At 38.8% G+C, this 22,445-nt stretch overlaps 1 protein-coding gene across 5 annotated transcripts in view; it reads left to right on the forward strand.

Annotated features, from left to right (window-relative positions):
* ST6GALNAC3 (ST6 N-acetylgalactosaminide alpha-2,6-sialyltransferase 3) overlaps positions 1-22,445 on the forward strand; it is a 510,866-nt gene that overhangs the window by 342,811 nt on the left and 145,610 nt on the right. Inside the window, exon 4 of one of the 5 annotated variants that reach the window (XM_081818656.1) lies at positions 6,563-7,688. The exons of the other annotated variants lie outside the window; for them this stretch is intronic. Coding sequence (XP_081674782.1) covers positions 6,563-6,659 — 97 coding nt within the window. The 3' untranslated portion in view covers positions 6,660-7,688. Of the gene's footprint in view, positions 1-6,562; positions 7,689-22,445 lie in introns of those variants that run through there. 5 annotated transcript variants of the gene reach the window in all.

Genomic DNA, 22,445 nt, shown 5'->3' on the forward strand with positions numbered 1-22,445 from the left:
TAATAAAATGTGAACTTTGCTGAGTTCTTTTCTGTGTGTCCACTACAAGGAATGGTATCCCATATGATTACTTTAAAATGGAAAAGCTAGCTACTTCTGTAAGATGTTTTAATATTGGTGGTGCTATGGGGTGGTTCCCCCTTCCTTGATCTCCATCAGTCTCTTACTCTTAGCCATCCTAAGTAAATACCCAGTCTAAAGGAAAACCTTATTCATGCTTAGCAAACACAATTTTGATGCAAAGTTTCTAGAGCCCTTTCAGACATGTTGCTACCCTTAAGCACTTCCCTCAATTCTATATAAAACTTCTGGAATTGCCATGAGGTGTGTGTGGGTGGGTGGGTGGGTGGGTGCGCATTTGTGTGTTAAAATACACATTGCATAAAATTTACCAATGTAACCATTTTAAAGTGTGTAATCCACCACTATTGAGTATATTTACAATGTTGTGCAACCATCACTACTATCTACTTTCAGCCCATTTCATCACCCCAAAGGAAAAACCATTCCCATTAAATGGTTACACCTGGCAATCACTTATTGTCTGTTTTCTATCTCTGTGAATTTGCTTATTCTGGATATTTCACATAAATAGAATCATACGAGATGTGACGTTTTGTGTCTAGCTTTTTTTTTTTTCATTTAGCATGCCGTGTTCAAATTTCATCCATGTTTTAGCATGTATCAATGCTTCATTCCTTTTTATGGCTGAATAATATACTGTATTTTGTACATCCATTCATCAGTTGGTGGACATTTGAATTGTTTTCAGCTTTTGGCTATGGTGAATAGTACTGTTATGAACATTTTTTTTTTTAATTTGTATTCTTGAACACCAGTTTTCAGTTCTTTGGGGTATATACCTAGGAGTGGAATTGCTAGGTCATATGATGATTCTGTGTTTAACTTACTGAAGAACTGCCAAATTGTTTTCTACAGTGACTGCAGTATTGTACATTCCTACTAGCAATGCATGAGGGTTCCAATTTCTCTATATCCTTGCCAACATTTGTTATTTTTCTTTGTTTTTTTTTATTTTTTGTTTTTGAATAGCCATCCTAAGTTACGTGAGGTGGCATCTCACTGTAGTTTGGGTTTGCATGTACATAATGACTAATGAGATTGAGCATCTTTTCATGTGCTTGTTGGCCGCTTATATATCTTCTTTGGAGACATGTCACATCTTTTGCCCATTTTTTAATTGGGTTGTTTGTCTTTGTGCCATGATGTTTTAAGCATAAAACTTGAGACAAATGGAAGCTGATGCTCAGTCATTTTTATTAGAAATCACACAACTTGAAAAAAGTGATACATTTTGCTAAGTTTTTTGTCCACTCTTCGCTCAGAAGTCCCTTTCTTGTTAATTTCCCTTTGATCATTGGTCTTCTAGCTCCATCTGTGAAGAAACAAGCCAGTCTTTGATTTCAACAAGTAAATGAGATACTGCAGAACCAAGTCTCACTATTGCATCTGAAGTTTGATCACTGAGGGTTTCCAGGAGTCGGCACTGCTGTCAAAGACAATTGCTAAATGGGCCTGACTTCATTATTTTTCATTTGCATTAGCAATTGCTCTAAGCAGTAACAAGATTATAACCCTAACCAGCATCCTGTTATCTTTTATTTATTTGATTTAATATAGAAATGGAGTCTTTTAAAGAGCATTTACTTTTCTTCTTCACATCACTGAAATCATTCTCAATGGAAACAGCCTGAAAATGTGGATGAATTTTTTTAGATCCAGTCACTAGGTGAGAGACTCAGATTTCTGATTTTGCTTAAGCTCCTTGGGTCAATGGATAAGAGAAGGAATGGTAGCAGATGTTGCAGTGGTTGGGTTAGGCTTCTGTGGGCTTTGAGTAGGATGAGTAGAAGTAATATTTGTGATCATTTTATCTAAAGGTCTTATCTATTAAAGTAAGATCACAGCACAAAAAGATCTAACTTAAGAAAACTGGAAGTGGAAATTGAATCTTGACAGTCAAGATGGGTCATTGTCTTATTTAATCTGGTTCTGCTTTTTTCTTCTCACCTGTAAAACTGTTCTTTATGAGACTCTGTATCTGCTGGTAGTTCATACCCTTCGTAGAATTCTTTAACTATGCAAAACACATAGTGATGAGTGATCAGTTATCATTTGAATCTTAGTACAACTTTAATAAGCTGTGTTTTATATTTAAGTAGTTTCTTCCCTGGTGGTTGCCCATGGCAGACTTTGGATTTTGATAGCTCTGCACTCCGTATTTTCCATTTCACCTCTAAGTAATTATATCCTATGCCCTTAAGCCTCAAAAACATCAAAATATTTAAAATTACACAATTAAACACTTCAGACAACAGTATTAAAACTCAGGAAAAGAACTCCAGAGCAAAAGTGCATCATGCTGGAGCTTTTAATCCACTTGCTCCTTCTCTAAGGACTTCAGGCTGTGGTCACATAGAAAGACACAGTATTTGTTTTAGATGGATGGGTAAATAGAGACTACATATATATCAATAGTACTGATTAACTATCATATATTAAGGCATGTTTTAAGCAGGGCAAATGCCATATTGGCATTTAAGGCAGTACATTTCAAAATGTTTGACCACTCTCTTTACTAAGAAAAACATTTTACATTGTGACCCAGGATATATCTGAGTGTGTATTAGGTTACTATGTGAAATATATTGCTACTGTTCGAAATACACTGTCCTAAGTGACACCACAATGTTTGACTTATGGTCAAACATCACTTGTCCTACTTAAACAGTTCCTGAAGGGGTGCCTGGCTGGCTCAATTGGTAGAGCATATGACTCTTGATCTCAGGGTTGCAAGTCTGAGCCCCACACTGGGTGCAAACATTACTTAAAAATAAAAATCTTAAAAAAAAGAGTTCCTGAAGTTTTCTTTTTAGTCAGTTTTTGTAAAAATATGGCCAATGTTGAAACAAAAACACAAAAATAGATACATAGATCAATGGAATAGAATAGAAAACCCAGAATGGACCCACAACTACATGGTCAACTAATCTTTGACAAAGCAGGAAAGAATATGCAATGGGACAGAGAACGTCTCTTCAGCAAATGGTGTTGGAAAAACTGAACAGCAACATTTAAAGGAATGAAACTGGACCACTTTCTTACACCATACAAAAAAATAAATTCAAAACATATTAAAGACCCAAATGTGAGACCTGAAACCATAAAAATCCTAGAGGAGAACACAGGCAGTAACTTCTTTGACATAGGTTATAGCAACTTTTTCTAGATCTGTGTCCTGAGGCAAGGGAAGCAAAATCAAAAATAAACAATTGGGACTACATCAAAATAAAAAGCGTCTGTACAGCAAAGGAAACAATCCACAAAACTGAAAGGCAACCTACAGAATGGAAGAAGATATTTCCAAATTACATATCTGATAACCGGTTAGTGTCCAACATATTTAAAGAACTTATAAAACTCAACACCCCCCAAAAAGCAAAGATTCCAGTTAAAAATGGGGAGAAGACATGAATAGACATTTTTCCAAAGAAGACATACAGATGGCCAACAGACACATGAAAAGATGCTCAATATCACTGATCATCAGGGAAATGCAAATCAAAACTACAAAGAGATATCACCTCAGACCTGTCAGAATGGCTAAAATCAAAAACACAGGAAACAACAGATGTTGGTGAGGATGTGGAGAAAGGGGAACCCCCTTCCATGGGAATGCAAACTGGTTCAGCTACTCTGGAAGACAATATGGAGGTTCCTCAAAAAGTTAAAAATAGAATTACCCTATGATCCAGCAATCACTCTACTAAGTATTTACCCAAAGAACACAAAAATAATGATTCAGAGGGATGCATGCACCCCTATGTTTATAGCAGCATTATCTACAATAGCCAAATTATGGAAACATCCCAAGTATTTATCAATTGATGAATGGATAAAGAAGATATGGTATATATATGAAGGAATATCACTCAGCCATCAAGAAGAATGAAATCTTGCCAATTGCAATGACATGGATGGAGCTAGAGAGTATTATGCTAAGCAAAATAAGTCAGTCATAGAAAGACAAATACCATCCGATTTCCCTCATATGTGGAATTTAAGAAACACAACAAATGAGCAAGGGGAGAAAAAAGAGAAAGAGAGGCAAACCAAGAAACAGACTCCTAGCTATAGAGAACAAACTGATGGTTACCAGAAGGGAGGTGGATGGGGGGATGGGCAAAATAGGTGATGGAGATTAAGGAGGGCACTTGTGATGAGCACAGGATGTTGTATGGAAGTGTTGAATCACTATATTGTACACCTGAAACTAACATTACACTGTTAAGTAACTAGAATTTAAATAAAACCTTAAAAAAAAAAACACACACACAGTCAAGGTTTAGGAAGTTTAATCCCAATACAACTATTTTAACATCATCTGATCAAAAGTAAAAATACTACAGATAATTTTAATTAAAAAAAGCATAGAAGGTTTTTAAATTTTTTTTTATAGTGGAGGCTTACCTTTAAATTTGCAGACTTATTCCATTTGTACTCTTCTTTAAATTTGCTCCTCCAAATGTTTACCTGAAAGCACCGCTGCTTTAGGTAAATTGTGGGGGTTCCATTAATATAGGATTTAAACTTGAACTTGCTGTGAAGGAGCCAAACTTTGCTATGGAATGCATTCATGTGCAGAGCTGCCTTGCACAGCTCATTGGAGATAAGACAGTTTTGACTTCACATGCCAAACTTTTGTCACTTTGTCTATTTTCATATTTCTCTATGACTCTGCAGAGACAAGCTTCTGATCGTTTTAGTAGCAAATTAAAAATGTTCTTCTTAAAAAATCTAATATTGAAGTGAATACCCAAGCAATACTGCTCTTCCTAAAACAAATATTTGTTGAGTGCTATTCTGAGCTAGGCGATTATTGGACAACAGGGTTACAAAAGTGAGCAAGACAAAATCCCTGTTCTAAAGGACTGTCCGGTCTAGGTGCCTTCCTACTTTAGGACTTGGTTTCATGTTGCCTAAGTCTATGGGTAGACTAAAGATCCTCCATTTGCCCTCCCAGAGCCACTCTATACCCTTCACATGTCCTGGATGTTGACCCATATAGAATACAGCCAAGGTCTCTCTTGCTCTCTGGACTTTGATTGTGTTTAGCCAGTCGGAGTACCAGCAGAAGACCAGCAGGAGGAAGGAGAGTGAGGTTGGAGTATTTTTTCTCCCAGCTCCCTCCTTGCAAGTTCACTCCAGGCTGGGTCTATTGCTCTAGCCAAAATTACACCTTTCAGATGCCCTCTCCATACAGCTATTTCTCTCTGTGTTCTAGTGACCTCTCCCTTCCCCTCCTCATGTTCCTCCAGCCCCCACCCCCCACCACCAACTGTTACCCAGATGGGGATACAGCACTATCCATCATGGCTTTGCTGCACCCACACTTTCTAAATTATGTTTTCAGCACTGTGTACCTTGACTGAACAGTACTTTAATTCCAAATGTCTTCTTTAAGATCTTTTAGTTCTTCTGACTTAATGGCTTAGCTAATTTTCTGACATACGCAGCTGAAACAATTTCAAGAGACTTATTTATTTTTCTATATGTTTCCAGGAAGTCATCTTATTAATCAATATGGAAAGGTATTTAAAACCACAACCTCTGGTTCCTACAAATATATTTTATCTCTATCCAATTGACACCTTTGAAAAGCTCAATAAATATTTGTCATTGTGAGTGATGCTGATCATGACCCATGTAGCGGTCATGGCCTTCATTGTTAATTACCTGGTTCACTAGGCTTTGTGGTAAGTTTCCTGGGAGGAATAGTCTGGCGAGAGAGTAAGAGAACTCACCACCTTGCTGACAAATTTGCCACAGCCCCCACTACGTGAGTCCTAGTTGAGTGTTGCTATCTACTCTCAGGGAAGATGGAAAAAAGATGAGGTAATTATTTAAACCCCTGGCAACAGCAATAGCAGAATCAGTGGCCATTTATTCATTGCCTGCTGTCTGCCAGACATTGTACTGTACAGGTATTGTACTAGATCTTTCAACTATCATATTATTTAATCACTGCAATTACTCTGTGAGGTAGCTCTTTTTCTTTATAGATTTTATTTATTTATTTGAAGAGAGAGAGAGAGCGAGAGAGTGCATGAGAGGGGGAAGGGTCAGAGGGAGAAGCAGACTCCCCACTGAGCCCTGAGTCCTGATGCGGGACTCGATTCTGGAATTCCAGGATCATGACCTGAGCCGAAGGCAGTCGCTTAACCAACTGAGCCACCCAGGCGCCCAGTGAGGTAGTTCTTAATTCTATTTTGTATATGGAGAAGCTAGGAGTTAAAGAGGATAAGTGACCTGTCCAGGGTTGCACAGCTAGTTTCAGAACAGAGTTCAATTCAGAAGTCTTCTTTCCACTGTTTCATCTCTCAAAAGCCTCTTTGTGCCATTAACTTTGCCAAAGGTCACATTTGCCATTTGCCATCATGTTTGATCTTTTCAAAGCTTTAAATATTTTTTTTTAAATCAGGCATTCTATAAATTGCAAAAAAAAAAAAATCTGACTGGGATTCATCTCCTTCCCTTCCAGTGGTACAAGAGTAGAGAGCATGAAAATTGATGGAGAAGGAGAAAGAATAAATGAACTATATATTAACAAAGGACCCAGGGAACCCTCAAGTGAATAACAATCAAACATTGAATTTTCTGCATTTTAGATGTTGAGTTACTTGCCCTGTGACCTGATGAGACTTTCTCCTGATTCCAGATTTTGAACTTGTGTCCTTGGAGAATAAAGGCTTTACCATTGACTGGCTGAGTCACTTCTCTGTGGTTTTAGAAGAGTCCTACTCTATGCTTTATTCCCTTGGAAGCAAACATTTCCCAGATTTTCTGCATTAGGATGAGGGACTGGGGCTGAAAGAAAAGAGAAAGCCAACAAGTCTATCCGAAAACTGTCAGTATCATCTCGATGGGGAGTTACGATGTTTTGACTTCAATAAAAAGGCAAAAGAAAGCAAGCCAGCCCGTTATAAATTTAATTTATGAAAATAATACCACAGGCCTAAAGCATCCAACAGTACAGCCATTGATTCTTCTTTCTTGTTCCTTGGGGAGCCGTTGCTGTGTTTGATATGGTGAACTTCAAATTGTCTTACTTTATCATTTAAATGTCATATCAGCCCTACACTGAAAGCAGTTGAGGAGCTGTGCACTTACTGGGGAAAAACAGGAGAGTGTTTTTCACTTCTTTTAGGAAAAAATATTAGTTGGTTGACAGATTTTCTCTGTTGGTGAGGATTGTTGTTGCTCCTTCCTAATTTTTTTTTTTCCTTTTCCTCTGTTTTCACCACATCGCACTTCCTCAGTTCTGTGTGGGGCACCGAGAAAGGGTAAATCATGATGATCCGGGTCTAGGGTCTTTCCTAACCTCTGGGATTATTTTCTTTAACATAGTTGTTGGAAAGTCGGCTGTTACCTGCCAGAAGATAAAACAACCAATTTTTCATCACAAGTTAAATAAACATTGAAAAATCAGCATTCTACAAGGACCATTAGCTTATGCATCACTGTAAAATGCTTTATAACTCTTGGTATAAAGGATGCTCATATAAAAATAAATTGTGTCATAACAAACATTTCTCCCTGTCATGGTTTGTAATAGCCCTAATATCAAATAAATCTAGGTTGAATATTGTTAGTCTCCTGAAAAACCGACCTTCAGTTTCAGATAGTTGGGTTAAATCACTGCGGTGATGACACAGTCTTAGACATAAGGAGATACAAACTTATATCAACTCCCTAGATCATCCTTTATTTAGAGGAGGAGAGATGTCTCAATAAACTGAAATTGCTCTGGAGTGACCCATTTTATTTATGTATCTGTTTATTCTGACTACTAGTTCACACACAGTACCAAGGAGCATCCTACACATAGCTCCCCAGGGTTCTTGAGAGAGCATGGAAATACATGGATTAAAAACCATAAGCAGTTACCATTTTACATCTGTCAAATTAGAAATCATTTTTAAAAGTATAACAGTCACTGCTGGTAAGATATTGGTGAAACTGCTAAACTCATATCCTATTGGTAGCAATGTAAATGCTTTGGAAATCATTTCAGCACACAGAAAAGTGTCCATATCCTTTGATACTATATTTACACTTCTGGGAATTTAGCCTAAGGAAATCATTTAGAAGAAGAAAAACAAAAGCTAGGATGTTCGTTGCAGAATTTTTTATATTAGTGAACAATTAGAAACAACCCAAGTACCCAACAACTGAGACTCTTCTGGTCAGGTTTTTAAAAGTCTGTCAGGGTTATATACATGAAGTCTAATTGGTAACATGTAAAACTTTATGATAAAGGGCTCAGAGAAAAAAAGTCTGATTATGAGGATGTAAAATTATTGCATGCCTATGAAGGAATGGAATTTGGTAAAATGTATCCAGATTGAGGTTTTAAAATTTTATTTTAGTGTTACAATGTTGTTTTGCCTGTAACAATAATTAGAATCTAAAAATTATTTGACTAGGCAGATTAATATCAATGGAAAGTTTTGTTTGCTTTTTTGTTTTAAATTGGAACTTTGCTAAAAAATATTGTAGCTGTTAAATGTTAACCTTTGAGGACTGAAAGTGTCAAGGATTTGGAAGACTGGCATTTAAATAATCAAATTTAAGCAAAAGAGAAACCAAGCAGATAAAAGAGTTAGACATCTTTCCGTAATAATAAAACCTCCTATCCTTGTTCTTTTTTGAATTTTTTTAATGTCGGTGCCTCCAGTAAGAAAATCTCATCAGATCATTTAGACAGAAGTCATTTCCTTTAAATGTTGCAACAGTGTAGCTTGTGGCCATGAACTGAGAAGTCTTCACATAAGTGGGGTAAATAGGCTTTGTGGGAAAGGCTGTATCCCAAAGAACCACAGGACAAAAAAGGAAGTGTGAAAACATCCCTGCCAGGCTTGAATCAGACCTGAAAACACACACAGCAAAAGTCCTGTTAGAAATAACCGAACTACCCAACAATAGAGAATTGGTTAAGTAAAGCATGCTGGAGTCATAAGATGGACTACTGAAAGGGCATTGAAAGTAAAGTAGAAAAATACATTTTAATCCAAGTAAATGTCTGTAGTAAAGGTATATGAGAAAAAGTGAGATATAAAACTATGCATAGAGCATTACTCCAACTTCTACGCTCTTGCTCGTAAGAGAAAAGAAATTTAAAAGATGTAAACTTGTCAATAGTGGTCATCTGAGCAGTAGGATAGTGGGCAATTAATTCTCTGTTCTTATCCATATTCTTCGATTTTTTTTTTTCCCTTCCTAATTTAGGAAAAAGTCATTTATAAAAGTTGTTTTTTTAAGTTGAATTTAATATGTAATGATTGAACTGATGCCTGAAATAATTTTAGAAAGAGGTAACATATGAACTAAGAGAAAATGAAATAAAATAAAATGCAATTTGATTGCAGCAATTGGCTAAAAGTCTACAGCGGTGTTCAGATAAGGTCATTTGCTTTTTATATAACTCCACCAGTGAGTAGCTTGTATTGAAATGCCAAATATTGGTATTTATGTATATGTAAGCTCTTGCTGACACTCTCATATTTTCTTTTTATTTTTTTTCTGAAAATTTTTTCCTAAAATTATGGTGTTATATATACCAGAATCAATCAATTCTTTCTTCCTCCCTCCTTCCCTCCCTGGCTCCTCTCCTTACTTGCTTCCTTCCATAGGCAGAGAGAGTAAGGATGGGTTTAACTCAGTTTGCCCATTTGTGAAAGTTCTTCGGTTTATACAGTCTTGAAAAAATGAAAGTAACAGTCCTTGAGACCCTCACTTAAATATTGGCTATCAACTAGCTAAAGCTTTTATCCCCAAATGCTTTAATGCCTATGATTTAAATAGCTATTTGGGGCACATTGAGGAGCCTAACGTTAGTCTTCTGGATTCATATAGTAAGAAACAAAAATTCCTTTAGCTTTGAATCTTACTAAATAGAACACCCTGCAAAAGGACAGTGTTGTATTTTTTTGTGAATATATTGAGGGAGATTTGCCCCCAAATCTGTCAGCTTTCTCATCACTGAACAGACCAGCCCTGCAGTTAATGAAATGATGTAAACTCTCAAGGCTACTATCTTTACCCACCCCTGTAAAAGTACTGATAAATGGGGAGTTTCCTTATAGTTCTGTTCCCGTTCTTTACTCATTTTTTACCAAAAAATTTTATCTTTGGTTGTAATACTTGAGGATCTACTCCTCTCACTGAGGTCAAGGGACAGTGGAATTCCAGGTCCAGAGTGTGATGAGCCAGTGTAGTTAATCATTAGCAGGGATTTCTAATCAATATAATTTGGTAATAGCAAAAACTATGGAAATTTCTCCTTAGCTTTTTAGTGGTATTGGGTAAATATTTATAAAATGGAGAAAGGAAGGAAAGGAGAAAGGGATGCAGAGAGGAAAATACTCTGGCGTCAACACATGAAAATATAATAGTCTTTCCTTGACCACTGTATCTGCTGATGGAGAATGACTTGCTTTTTCTACCTTAGTGGTGTAAATGAGAAAGCCTCACAAAAGGGTAACGTATTCATTATTACAATCGTATTAGCTATGTAGTAAAAGCATGTTATTTATGCAAGAGATAATTATTGCATCTGTTTCTTTTAAATTCCTCCGGTTATGTGTTGCAATGATTTTTCCTGGGGCTTAACCAAAAGTGTTTTTTTTCCCCTAATAAAAAAGACTATTGTTGAAAGACTTCTTTTTCCCTACTTATTGCTACCCTAACACAACACACCCCCTCCTGTTTCCTTTTTCATGTCCTCATCATTTACATTTTTGTTACTTTCTTATGGATTCAAGGAATGATATCTAAGAGTACAAAACATCAGATTGCCCCAGGTCCTAGCGCGGTATCTGGCGTAGTGTACGCATTCAGTAAATATTGAATGAATTCAATTTAGAACCCTGGGGAAAAGAGTCACAAATTTATCAAATAATTCACAAAGAAGCATATCCCTGGCAGCTAATCCGGTTAACTGTATTAAGGTAAGCTGAATCCAGAACATGTTTCAAATCATTTCTCTTCTTATAAAAGTTTTGTTTAGTGGCTGGAACACTTGTTTCTCAGTATGCTGATCAAATGTGACTTGAGCAAGAGAGATTCACAATAAATAACACCAGGAGGCTTATGAATGATGTATAAAGCCCACCAATTTAACGATAGGTAAGGCAGAGGAGAGCAGTTATTTTATTTCAGAACAGCCAAAGCCTTGGCAATGTAATGCCACCATGGGAATGCTGAGTGGCTGTGACTAGTTGGGAGGAAGCTAGAATGAGAAAAGTTTGAAATGTTCTGACTGATACTTGATATTTTTTTTTTTTTTTATTAATGGAGCCATTGCTTTAGGTGAACACATATGGAAATGACCCCTCTTGCTTCTCTAGCATTTGCCCAGAGGAGGTTATTTGGGCCAGCTGAGTGATATTTCCAGTATGAATCCCTTTTGACTTGAAGTGAAATTATACTTTTTGGGGGGGAACAGAATCTTTCATGATTTGTTTTCTCTCTAAAGCCTAGATTCTGCAATAAATCCAAAGGATTTATTGGTACTGTGTGCCTAGTAGTGTGATTCTCTGTAATTGACTCAATAGAAACATAGATCATGAAATTGTTGGGTAGAAGTTAATCAGAGCTCATGGGTGAAAGGGATTCCAAGAGAAACTAATTGAGTGCTGACATCTAGGGACGGGAAATGATACGGTAGATTGGCTAAACAGACTGGTGTCCTCTCCCACTAGATCTATTCTATTTCTTCATATAAAAAAAATCATTCGTTCTTATGTTTATTCAGTAAATAAAGCTCTTATTGTATCAGTCAAAATCCTTCCCATTTGCACGTTAGGAGAAACTTCCAGCTGAAAGTGTTTTAAGCAACTAAGGATGTTATTATGAAATAAGAAATACACTTTCTCCTGTATTGTCTGTATTTTCAAACAGGCTTTTCCCTCATACTTCCCCAAATCCAATAGGAAAAAAAAAAGATTGAGGGCTTTTCTTCCCTAAGAGTTTAAACAAAAATTCTGGGCCTGATCTCTTTAGTCCCAAGTGGGTCACATTTCCATCACTGAGGCCAAGATAGCACCTGAGTCGCCTGTTCTCTTTTGGAGCTTAAGTTCGGCTCCACAGAAACTGGGCTGAGCATGGGGGAGGGATGATTTTGCTCATGGGCCAGATGCTGAAAGCAGAGGACAGATGTCCAAGATACTCACTGATAGCCAAGCCTTGTGCAGGTTGTTGATACAAAGACAAACATGACTCAGTCTCTTTCCCTCCCTGAATCTTGTGTTAATACCTTATCAATGCATCTCCTTAAATCAACATTCTAATCCTGTCCTACCCTTCCCCAATAATGTTGCTGGTTCCTTCTTACCTGTTGATGAAAACACCTTGGTTAATCTTACTTCTTGCTCACCTCCCAGTCCTGGCAAAAGCAACCGGTCACATATCTTCTAGATTTTCCTGCCTCCACGGCTTTGCCCTGAAATGTTTTTCTCCATTCCTATCAGTGGTAGTCTCAGTCTCTTCCTGGTCCAGTTCAGATACCATTTTCATGAAATACACTCTGGTTTTATTTTCCTAATATCTGCAACACTTCACATGAACCTATGTAATATCACTTAGTGTTATTTAACAAATGTTATCAAATGCTTACTATATGTTTATGGCTGCTCTAAATGTTTAAAAATATTTTTTTCCAATTTGTATTACTGTTCCTGGTGTTCTTCCCTAATAATCTATAAGATCCTTGAAAGTGGTATACTTAAAGAGCAGTGACTTAACTACCCATTGTGGGCAGTCAGCAACATGAATGAATAAATGTTCATCCAGTTTGCACATTTATTGAACACTAGTATTTAAAGCTAAAGAGAGTAGGGCCCTGATTTCTCTCAGATCACTCTCTGCACATAATACAGCAACATGCATGTGCTTGGCATTCAGTAAACATTTGTTGACCATCTAAATGAAATAGAAATGAAATGAAATGAAAAATACTCAAATATCTAAGAATGAACTATTTCCCCCTCCTTTTACATTCTTTAGTCTTTTGGCATCATTTTTCAAATTTTTGTTGTTATTATATTTTTCCAAACAGTTTTCTGTTCTGGTTTTCTAAACTTGAGCAGGATTAAGGTAATTTTTTTTTTTAACAATGGGGACTTTTTCAATAACTGCACATGCCGATGTTGTTGACCCACTGTGGAAAGACCAAGTTTTATAAAATGCTTCTAACAGCAAAGGGCTTTGCAGGCCCATGTTCTGTGCAGATGTTAGTGAGTAAGAGTGTTCAGTGGTCCTGGCAAAACTGGTGTTTAGCAAAGTGAACACTAATCTGTGGGGTCACTTGCAGGTATAATTGAGCCCTCGCCTATAATTATGAGTTTGTGATTTGAATTGACTAATACTGCAGGTATTTCCATGTAGAAATTTGGTCTAAAATACATAAGGCGTAAGTGGGTGGGAGGCATGATTCCTTTTCTTGGTTTGAGCTGGACAAGGACAGAGTTTCCCATGCTATGCCTTCCCACCTGAACGATGGATGGGAATTCTCTGCTCTTTCTTTTCTTGTTAGTGTCCCTCTTCATTCCTCTTCATGAATAATTTGGCAACCACCTTAGATGAGTGCCACCAGGTGTCAACTGAAATTAGCAATTAGCCTGGCCTTGGTGACCTGTGTGGGAACAGTTTCAGGGACATGGTGAAGGCAGAAGCCACAATGCAGCAAACTGAATAGCATGAATGGTTGAATCAACAATGTCTGCGGAGTGAGTGCATGGGCTCTGGATCTGGACCACCCAACTTCAAAGCCAAACTCTACCTTTCATTACCTGTTGACTGTGAACAGTTCACTAAATCTCTTTCTCTCTCTCTATCTCCTCTTCTACAAAATGGAAATAAAAATAGAACTATCTCAAGGTTGTTATGAGGAGTAAATGAGTTCAAGTGGGTGAAATGCTTAGAACGGTGCCAGTTTCCTTACAAGTTCTTAGTAAATACTAGCTGTGGTTTTTGATGAGTATGCAAAGACAAACTGCGACTACTTTTGAGGCTTGGCTATGAAAACTGGAGAGCAAATGAGATCATAGTGAGATGTTGGGCAGAGATTAGGAAGTTTATTCCAGATAGGTGAAAGATCGGTATTTTCTATGCTGGAGGAAAAGAAATGGCTCTCAGAGGGTGACAGTTTGAAGATACAGAAAAGAGAGAGATTAGTTGATGGGATACTATTACTGAGAAGATGAGGGAGGATGGAACTCAGAGAAGAGGTAGATGGATGGATGAACCGTGGAGAGGAGGGACTTCTTGTTTTCTAAGGCAGGGGCTGGGGGGGTAATAAGGAGGGGCAAAGCTAAGGATGCATATCTTTGTGGGTGAGGAGCAGAAAGTTGAAGGCGGTCAAGATGAATTAAGGCGTTTCTTTGTGAAGTAGGAACAGGCTCATCTAGTGGGAGAAAAAAGGTGGCAGAAGTGAAGAATGGCAAAAGACTGATAAATGAAGGAGCTACATAGTAGCAACTTCCAGAAACAAGATGACACTGGCCAGAATGTAGAGTCTGACAAAAAGAAGTAAGAATTCTGGTATGATAAGAAATTGTGCTCACAAAGGGAGAGATTGGTGTTTGCTTCCATAGATGGAACACTTTTAAGTGATGAGAAGTCCAAGGTGAACCATTTGAAAATTGTTTTGGTCTACAGTGCAAAGTTAGAATTTAAAATGATTCTTTATCAAAAAAGAAGATTCTTTACCACAATCAATGATTGATTATATTCATACTCATCTTGATTTTTTGAATCACCTTTCTTATCTTGTCTATAAATTTGCAATGGTATTGAAAGGTAAACTCTTAGAGTTGGATTAGATTCTATCCCTATACCACCCAATCTGTCCTTGAATATACTTATAGATGGAAAACTTACTTTTTATAGAGCTGATCATTCTATTTTGGGGTAGACTGGATATCCATTAATATTGAAACTTAAGTGCTAGAATATGGATTTTACCTTGTTGTGATGGTCACACAAAAAAACTCTCCCATCCTACATGCCTGTCCGCAATGTTATTTTGTGACTTTTCCCATCAAGAGATGGAGTGGATCCCCTTCCCTTGAACTGAGGTTGACTTGTGAATTGCTTTGACCAGGATGAGGCAAAAGGGACACACCATGACTTTCATGCCTAAGCCTTAAGAGACTGCAGTTTCCATATTTGCTCTCCTGGAATCCTGAGCTACCAAGTACAAAAGCCCAACTTCCCTGACCAGCTGGAGAGATTGGCCAGGCGGACAGAGCTCCCGGGGGTTTGCAAGAGCACAAGAGAGAGAGGCTCAGAAAGCCCCATGTGGTTCAGCAACCCAGCAGAATCACCGGACATGTCAGTAAGTCCAGCCTGATGCCTGCAGCCCCTGGTCAAGTTGCTGCAGCTGTTACACACAAAGCAGAGACAAGCCATTGCCACAGAACCCTCCCACGTTGCAGAATTGTGAGCCAATAAATAGTGGTTGTTGCTTTAAGCCTCTGAGTTTTGAGAGCTTTATTATGCTGCAATAGGATGTGAAGAGGAAGAGTCTCTAGGCAGGGAGACAAATGAAAAGACCTTGAACGGAATCCAGGTGGCAGGTGATGAGCTGACAAGTACAGAAAGAGAGATAGGGTAAGACGTGGGAGAAGAGTGGGTGGCAAGGTTCCATGTGACCCAGTGATTGGATGGGGGGCAAAGGAGAAAGCGAAAGAAAAGATTTTATGAAGCTCTGTCTGGGATATAGTGTTGTACGGACAGCAGTATGTCTAGATAAAGAGCTGGAGTCTTGAGGAAGAAAAGTCCAGTTTACAGTTGTTATTTTTTGATGTGACAGCACTACTTCCATGTAAAAATGCTCCCTTAGCAATTCAAGACACAAGCCTGAAGCTGAGGGCTGCATGGAGCCAGAGCTGTTAGAGGTTTCAAACAAAAAGATGCAACCAACTCTCCTACCCTTTTGATCCAGCCTAAAGGCTGCTCTCCCTTCTCCCGTAAAAGGTAGGTAGAGACATCAAGCATAGGTGGAGTGCAGAAAGAAAGGAGAGGGAGAGGACTCAAGTGAGAGAAAAAGGCCCCGTGCCGTCCTGTGGGATTGCACCTTAGTTTAGTTACGTTTCTTGGAAGGCTGCATTGCTTCAGTAAAAATAAGGAACACAACATACACACTCAACTAAACTTACCACCTTTCAAAAGTTCTTCCTTTAAATAGCCCCAAATGAAAATGCAAAAATGCGAAACCCCAACCTCAGCTTTTTAAATCCCAATGAAAGGACAAGAGATGCTTTCCTTTTATGGGTTCTTAAACCTTCAGGAAGGGTCCTTCTGTGTGTTGAGCGGATGGCAATGGCGGTGTCTGTGTGTGGAGGCGACCAGCCCAGAATGCTGAGGTGAGGAGGTTTCATTAGCAGCAGTGCTGTGACTTCCCATTTGCCCATTCCCACTGTGCAATATTTATTTTTTTAAAAAATAAGCCTGAAATTGAAACGGTCTCTCTTCTAAGGGGGACAGGATAGGGTAGTGATCCTCCAGGATCCTGTCAAGATTACATGCTCATGCTGTGCAGGGAGCTAGAACTGAGCTCAAATCCTTGTCCCATCACTGACTATCCCGGACGCCTTGGACATGCTATTAACCCCCCTGAGCCTCAGTCACTTCAGCTGTAGAATGGGGAGAACACTGTCTCCCTCGTGGCATAATTCTGAAGTGTCTTTGAATGAGATACTGTATGCAAAGCACTGCATCTAGTGAAGGTGCAGTAAGTGGTAACTATAGTCACCGGAATTTGTGGTAATTTGGGGCTTTTCTACATTTGGCCAGTGGTTGAGATGACTTCTCAAGAATACTTACAATATAGGGTGCCTGGGTGGCTCAGTTGGTTAAGCGACTGCCTTCAGCTCAGGTCATGATCCTGGAGTCCCGGGATCGAGTCCCGCATCGGGCTCCCTGCTCGGCAGGGAGTCTGCTTCTCCCTCTGACCCTCCTCCCTCTCCTGCTCTCTATCATTCTCTCTCTCTCTCTCTCAATAAATAAATAAAAATCTTTAAAAAAAAAAAAGAATATTCACAATATAAGAAAATGGATCTGACTGCATTTTAGTCAATGCTTTAAATGTAACAAATGTTTAATATTATATTATATAACAACAGGTCATTTTATAGTTTATAAGTGTCATGAAGATTTCCTTCCTGGGGACAAATTCGGTTATTTCACAGAATCTTTGTGCATCTTCAGGCAAACCAAAACTAACATGCTGGTTCCTTCTTATTTCATTATTCATAATTTTAGATGTAAGAAAATAAACAATGTTCGAATGTAGGATTCAGCAAACTTTTTCTGTGAAGGACTAGAGAGTAAATATTTTAGCCTTGCAGGTCACATATGATCTGTCACATATTCTTCTTTAACTTTTTACAACCCTTTAAAAATGTTCAGATCAGGAACACCTGGGTGGCTCAGTCGGTTAAGTGTCTGCCTTCGGCCCAGGTCATGATCCCGGGGTCCTGGGATCCAGTCCCTCATGGGGCTCCTTGCTCCGCAGGGAACCTGCTTCTCTCTCTGCCTTCCACTCCCCCTGCTTGTGCAAGTGTGCTCGTTCTCTCTCTCTGACAAATAAATAAATAAAATCCTTTTAAAAAAATGTTCAAACCATTCTTAGTTCATATGAAAACAGGCCAGTGCTTGAATGTGACCCACAGGCTATAGTCGGCAGACCTTTGCTCTAGCGTAAATTTGTATTATTTATTACTAGGGTACTTCTGCCAGTAAGTACTGAAATAAAGAGAAAGAGAAAATACATTAAGTAAATAACATGTAAGTGACTCTGATTCTGATTTGGACATATGCTGGGCTCAAGTAAGACCGTTGATAACTTCCCTTATTGGCATAGGACCATTTTCACTAAGACATAAAGAGGTTGGTATGATTTTGAGGACTGGGGACCATTCAGCACATTAGTTTTAACCAACATCCCTGTGCTTTTCTTTCTCTTTCTCACAGAGGAGCAATTTGGATACAGGCTTTATAGCATCAAATGCAAACTGCCATTAAAACCCTAAACTGAAAATTGTGTTGCCCTTTATGAAAATGAACAGCTAGCTGGTCATCCCCAGACCACTGGCCCCCTCAGATCTACCTGTGTTGTGTACAAGTAGCTATAGTCTCCTTTCACAATAAGAGTTTTTGAGGCATTTGTCAATCCTCCATCGGGAGGGAAATCCTTGCCAGCAGTTAGTGATCCCTTTCAGGGTGTGCCGTGCCTTAGCTTCTTTCTGTGGACCTGGGAGAGAAATATTCTCCTGGAAAACATGATCTAGGATTGTCTTGATCTTTTCTTTTCTGACCTGTGTCTCAAGAAGCTTCCCTGGAGATCCCTATAGAGTGTCTTTTTTCCTGTTTGCTCCGTTTTCCTGACTTTCCCTTTATTTTTCCATGACAACAGGCATAAAGAAAAAGGAGAAATCATTTTAAAATATACAGTACCCCCAAATATTTATCCTTGCACATGCTGAGAGCAAACCACATTCTTATCTTATAATCCGGCATGTTTTTGTTATCCTATATTTTATGTTTAAAGAGGCAGATGGAATCGAGACCCAGGATCTGAGTCTTCCAATCCTGCCCTCAGCCATTTCCCTGCCTCCCTGAGATCACGAGGTCAGGCAAAGGGACACCTTAGCTGAGGTCCTGGCCTCATGCCTTAATGCGATCATCTGTGAGCCAGGCTAGACCAGGCGAATTCCTTTTGGGTGGGTTGATCTTAGTCTAACACAGAGTCTGGAGGAAATTAAAGTGAACAGCTTCCTTTGTACCTTTCACCCTCAGCCTACATTGGAGTCTGGCCTTTGGCACCTCACCCATCCAGGCAGGGAGAGAAGGTTAGCTCAAGAAGAGCACATTCGTCAGGGAAGCGAAGCAGCTCAAGACCAAGAGGGCCCAAGCACATTTGTCATGGTTCCTAGGGCAGAGCTTGCCTGGTCTACCCCTCCCAGCCTTCTTGGGGCTCTATGTTCCAGGCACTCTCAGGTTAAGAGCTGCACCAAGGGAGAGAGCACCCTCCAGCCTCCATTCACGGCTTATTCAGTCACTCACCCATCCAATACAGATGTACTGAGTAGCTATCATGTGCCAGAAGCTCTTCTAACTACTGGAGACAAAGCAGTGAGTGTGAGAGACAAAGCCTCTGATCATTTTACTCCATTCCTTGTTTGGAAGATACCATCCTTTCATGGACTCTTCCCTTGATCACTTGTGTTCGGTATTGTGAGAACTGGCTTATGACCATGGAAAATGTCTTTGAACCAGTCTAAGCCCTGGTGTGGCCCTTTCTTGAAGGGTAGGGAGGGAGGAGTGGTGAAGGGAGGGCTGTGAGCTTCTGTCTGCAGGACCCGTGTCTTCATAGGGATAACGGTCTCTCCTTCCTACCTCCCTCTGGGTATCAAGAAGATGTGCAATCCTGTTTCATCTCCTAACCTCATCTCATTCTAATCCGTTTGCCTGGTCTTGGGCTCACTTCCCTTTAGCCTACATGAGGATCTTTAAGTCTCAGCTTACTTAGGCCCAGGGCTGTTACACACGCATTGCAGGTACCATCTTTTTGATATCATACAGTCAAAGGGCCTTATGTGTGGGGCAAAGAAGTTCCTTTGCTGGATGTAGACCACCTGCCCTAAGCTCTTGCAAACATATCCTTTTCTGTTTTCTGTAGTCCCTTCTGGTTTATTTTCTGAGAAAACTCTTTTGACCCTCAGGCTGAAGCAATGTTTGTCCTAGTTTGATGTATCCAGGCTTTCCCTTTCTGAATGATCTACTGTAGATAGTTTCAAGGGAAACTTCATTCCTCAGTGAAGTTGGGTTCCTTGTCATATAGGCAGGCCCACTATCTCTAACTCCCATTCAGACAGAGAACAGGCTTTTATTACCCGCGAGACAAAATGACATTATTCCTGTTCTAAAATCAATACACGACCAGTACCATTATCTTTTCCAGTCCTGTACCTCTAGATTGTTTTCTCCGGTTGACCTTCTTCTTCCCACGGTCAGACTTGGGCTCCAGCTCTTCCTGCAGAATGCCCTCGTCAGCACAGTATCAATCAGCTAAAAATAGTATTCTGCAGACATACAGAAAAACTGAAATACTATCCACTCCACGTATATCTCTACACCCCTAGAAGAGATTACTCTAGGAAGTAAACTTGGGGGGGACAGGAGGGTCATTGAAATGTAGAGACAAACAAAATCAACATTCTTCTCTTTTCCCCAAACCTCACCTAGCCTCATACAGTCCAGCAGGGTTCTGGCTACTCAACATTGGTTTCCTCTTGGCCTGTAAAGACTCCCCTAGGTATCTTTGTGTCAACCTCTTATTACCCAAATTTATTGCTTTACTGGTCAACCCACTTTTTAAAATTCACATTTTTTTTTTCTTATATAACATACTGACCTAAAAGTAGTATAGTTGTCTGTAGTTTCTGGTTAATAAAAGGTTAATAAAAGCAACAAAATTGACAGTTCTCATGTCTGTAATTAAATTTGTGAAACTAACAAATGGCCATAATATGAAAGATTTTCTTTATCGGTCATGTTATGACACCAGTTTGTATTAAATAATGAGAGTGAGAACTTAGAGGATTTGCTTGTCATTGTGGTGAAAATTAACATACAATTACTGATCTGCAGTAGATTTGCATAAGAGTTACCACTCTCAATAATCATTTAGAATTCATTTTACTCAGATAAATTGGAGTCTCCAGTGATAACAAGGGACTTATCTTCTTCATTCCTGAAGAAAGATTAAAATAATAGCTGTTTAGTATAACGGGATCTTGGGATTGGACACACCTTATACATGTAGCTTTTTATATCTGCTCTTAAGTTTTAAGTGTAAACATGAATTAATGCCACATGAAACTAAGAAAATAAGACAGAGTGTAACGATGATGATGGCTAGGCTAAAGTCAGGAAATCATAGACTTGAAAAGCACCAAACTGTCACCCAGTCCATTCCTCTGCACGAGATACAAGTACCGCTAGCTGCTGTCATACTTAATGATCTCTGAGAAAGAAAGAAGAAAAAGATCCTTCAGTCATCAGCTTTAGGAATATCTTCACCCTTTCCCAAATACTGGCCCCTCAAAATCTCTTTGTAGCAACCAATTCTTGTCTATGTATATAGCTTAAAATAACATATTTGTTAGAGAGGATAGAGGTGAGAACAACAGGTAACCACTATCCCGTTTTATTACCCTGCAAATATGGTATATGACAATAATATCAACTGCAATCAAAACACCATATATTGAATGGGTTTTTTTTTTTAAAGATTTATTTATTTATTTATTTATTTGCGAGAGAGTGCATATGCACGTGAACGGGGTGGGGGGTGTGCAGAGGAAGAAGGGGAGAAATCCTTAAGCAGACTCCCCACTGAGCATGGAGCTCCACCTGGGGCTCAATCCAGGACCCCAAGATCATGACCTGAGCCAAAATCAAGAGTTAGTCACTTAACTGACTGAGCCACCCAGGTACCCCCATATGTTGAATGTTTAAATAGGTTAGACATTCTTCTGAGTCCTCTAAAAAAAAAAAAAGCATTGTTCTATTAGTACCCATTGTTATTATCCATAAAGAAATAGAGACTTAAGGAAGATAAGTAGTTTACCCAGTTTCACAATTTGTAAGGGACAGAATGAGAATTCAGACCATTTTTTCCAAAACTTCACTTGTACCCTTCCCGATTCTGCATCATCATACAATGAACTACTGTGAATCTACTCATGTGCTATAAATCTATGGGAAAAAAATTCTAGTTAGGTCCCCTGTGAGTTTTCTTATCTCTGGATTTATTTCCAATTTCTAACATTTTGCCATAGTGTCATATTCTAACATTAGTCACTAACAGAGGTATATGGCAGACTGTTATTTTAAATCCACATGCATCAAGAAAATAGGCCTAAGTGGAGGAAATTAAGGTGGTTGCAATTTCCTGATGATTAAGCACAAAAATATGTTACTAGAGGAAGTTGTAGAATTTTCTGTTCTGAAAATCTGAAAAAAAAGCACAAATAAGGTTTGAACAAACTCTAATTTGAACACCGATTCCCTGATTTTATAAAATGAATGGTTTAGAGTAGGTGATCTCCCTTGGGCCTGCCCCAGCCCTCACATCCCACAAGTTTGTAACTTTGGTAGAGATTGGATGTTTCAACCTTTCAAGGTCTTTTTTACACTTCTATATTTATGTTTGAATGATTCTTGACTCCCTTTGGTTCAGCTTCATATTCTGGAGTCTCTTTCAAATGGAGATCTCATAAGAGCTATTATTTAACAGTATCCCAAATGGACGATGTACAGAATTAAATACAACTGTGCATTTAGGACTTCAACAA

This window comes from Leptonychotes weddellii, chromosome 4 (assembly GCF_054177405.1).
Source record: "Leptonychotes weddellii isolate Sample4059 chromosome 4, ASM5417740v2, whole genome shotgun sequence".
In the NCBI taxonomy this organism is placed as follows: Eukaryota; Metazoa; Chordata; class Mammalia; order Carnivora; family Phocidae; genus Leptonychotes; species Leptonychotes weddellii.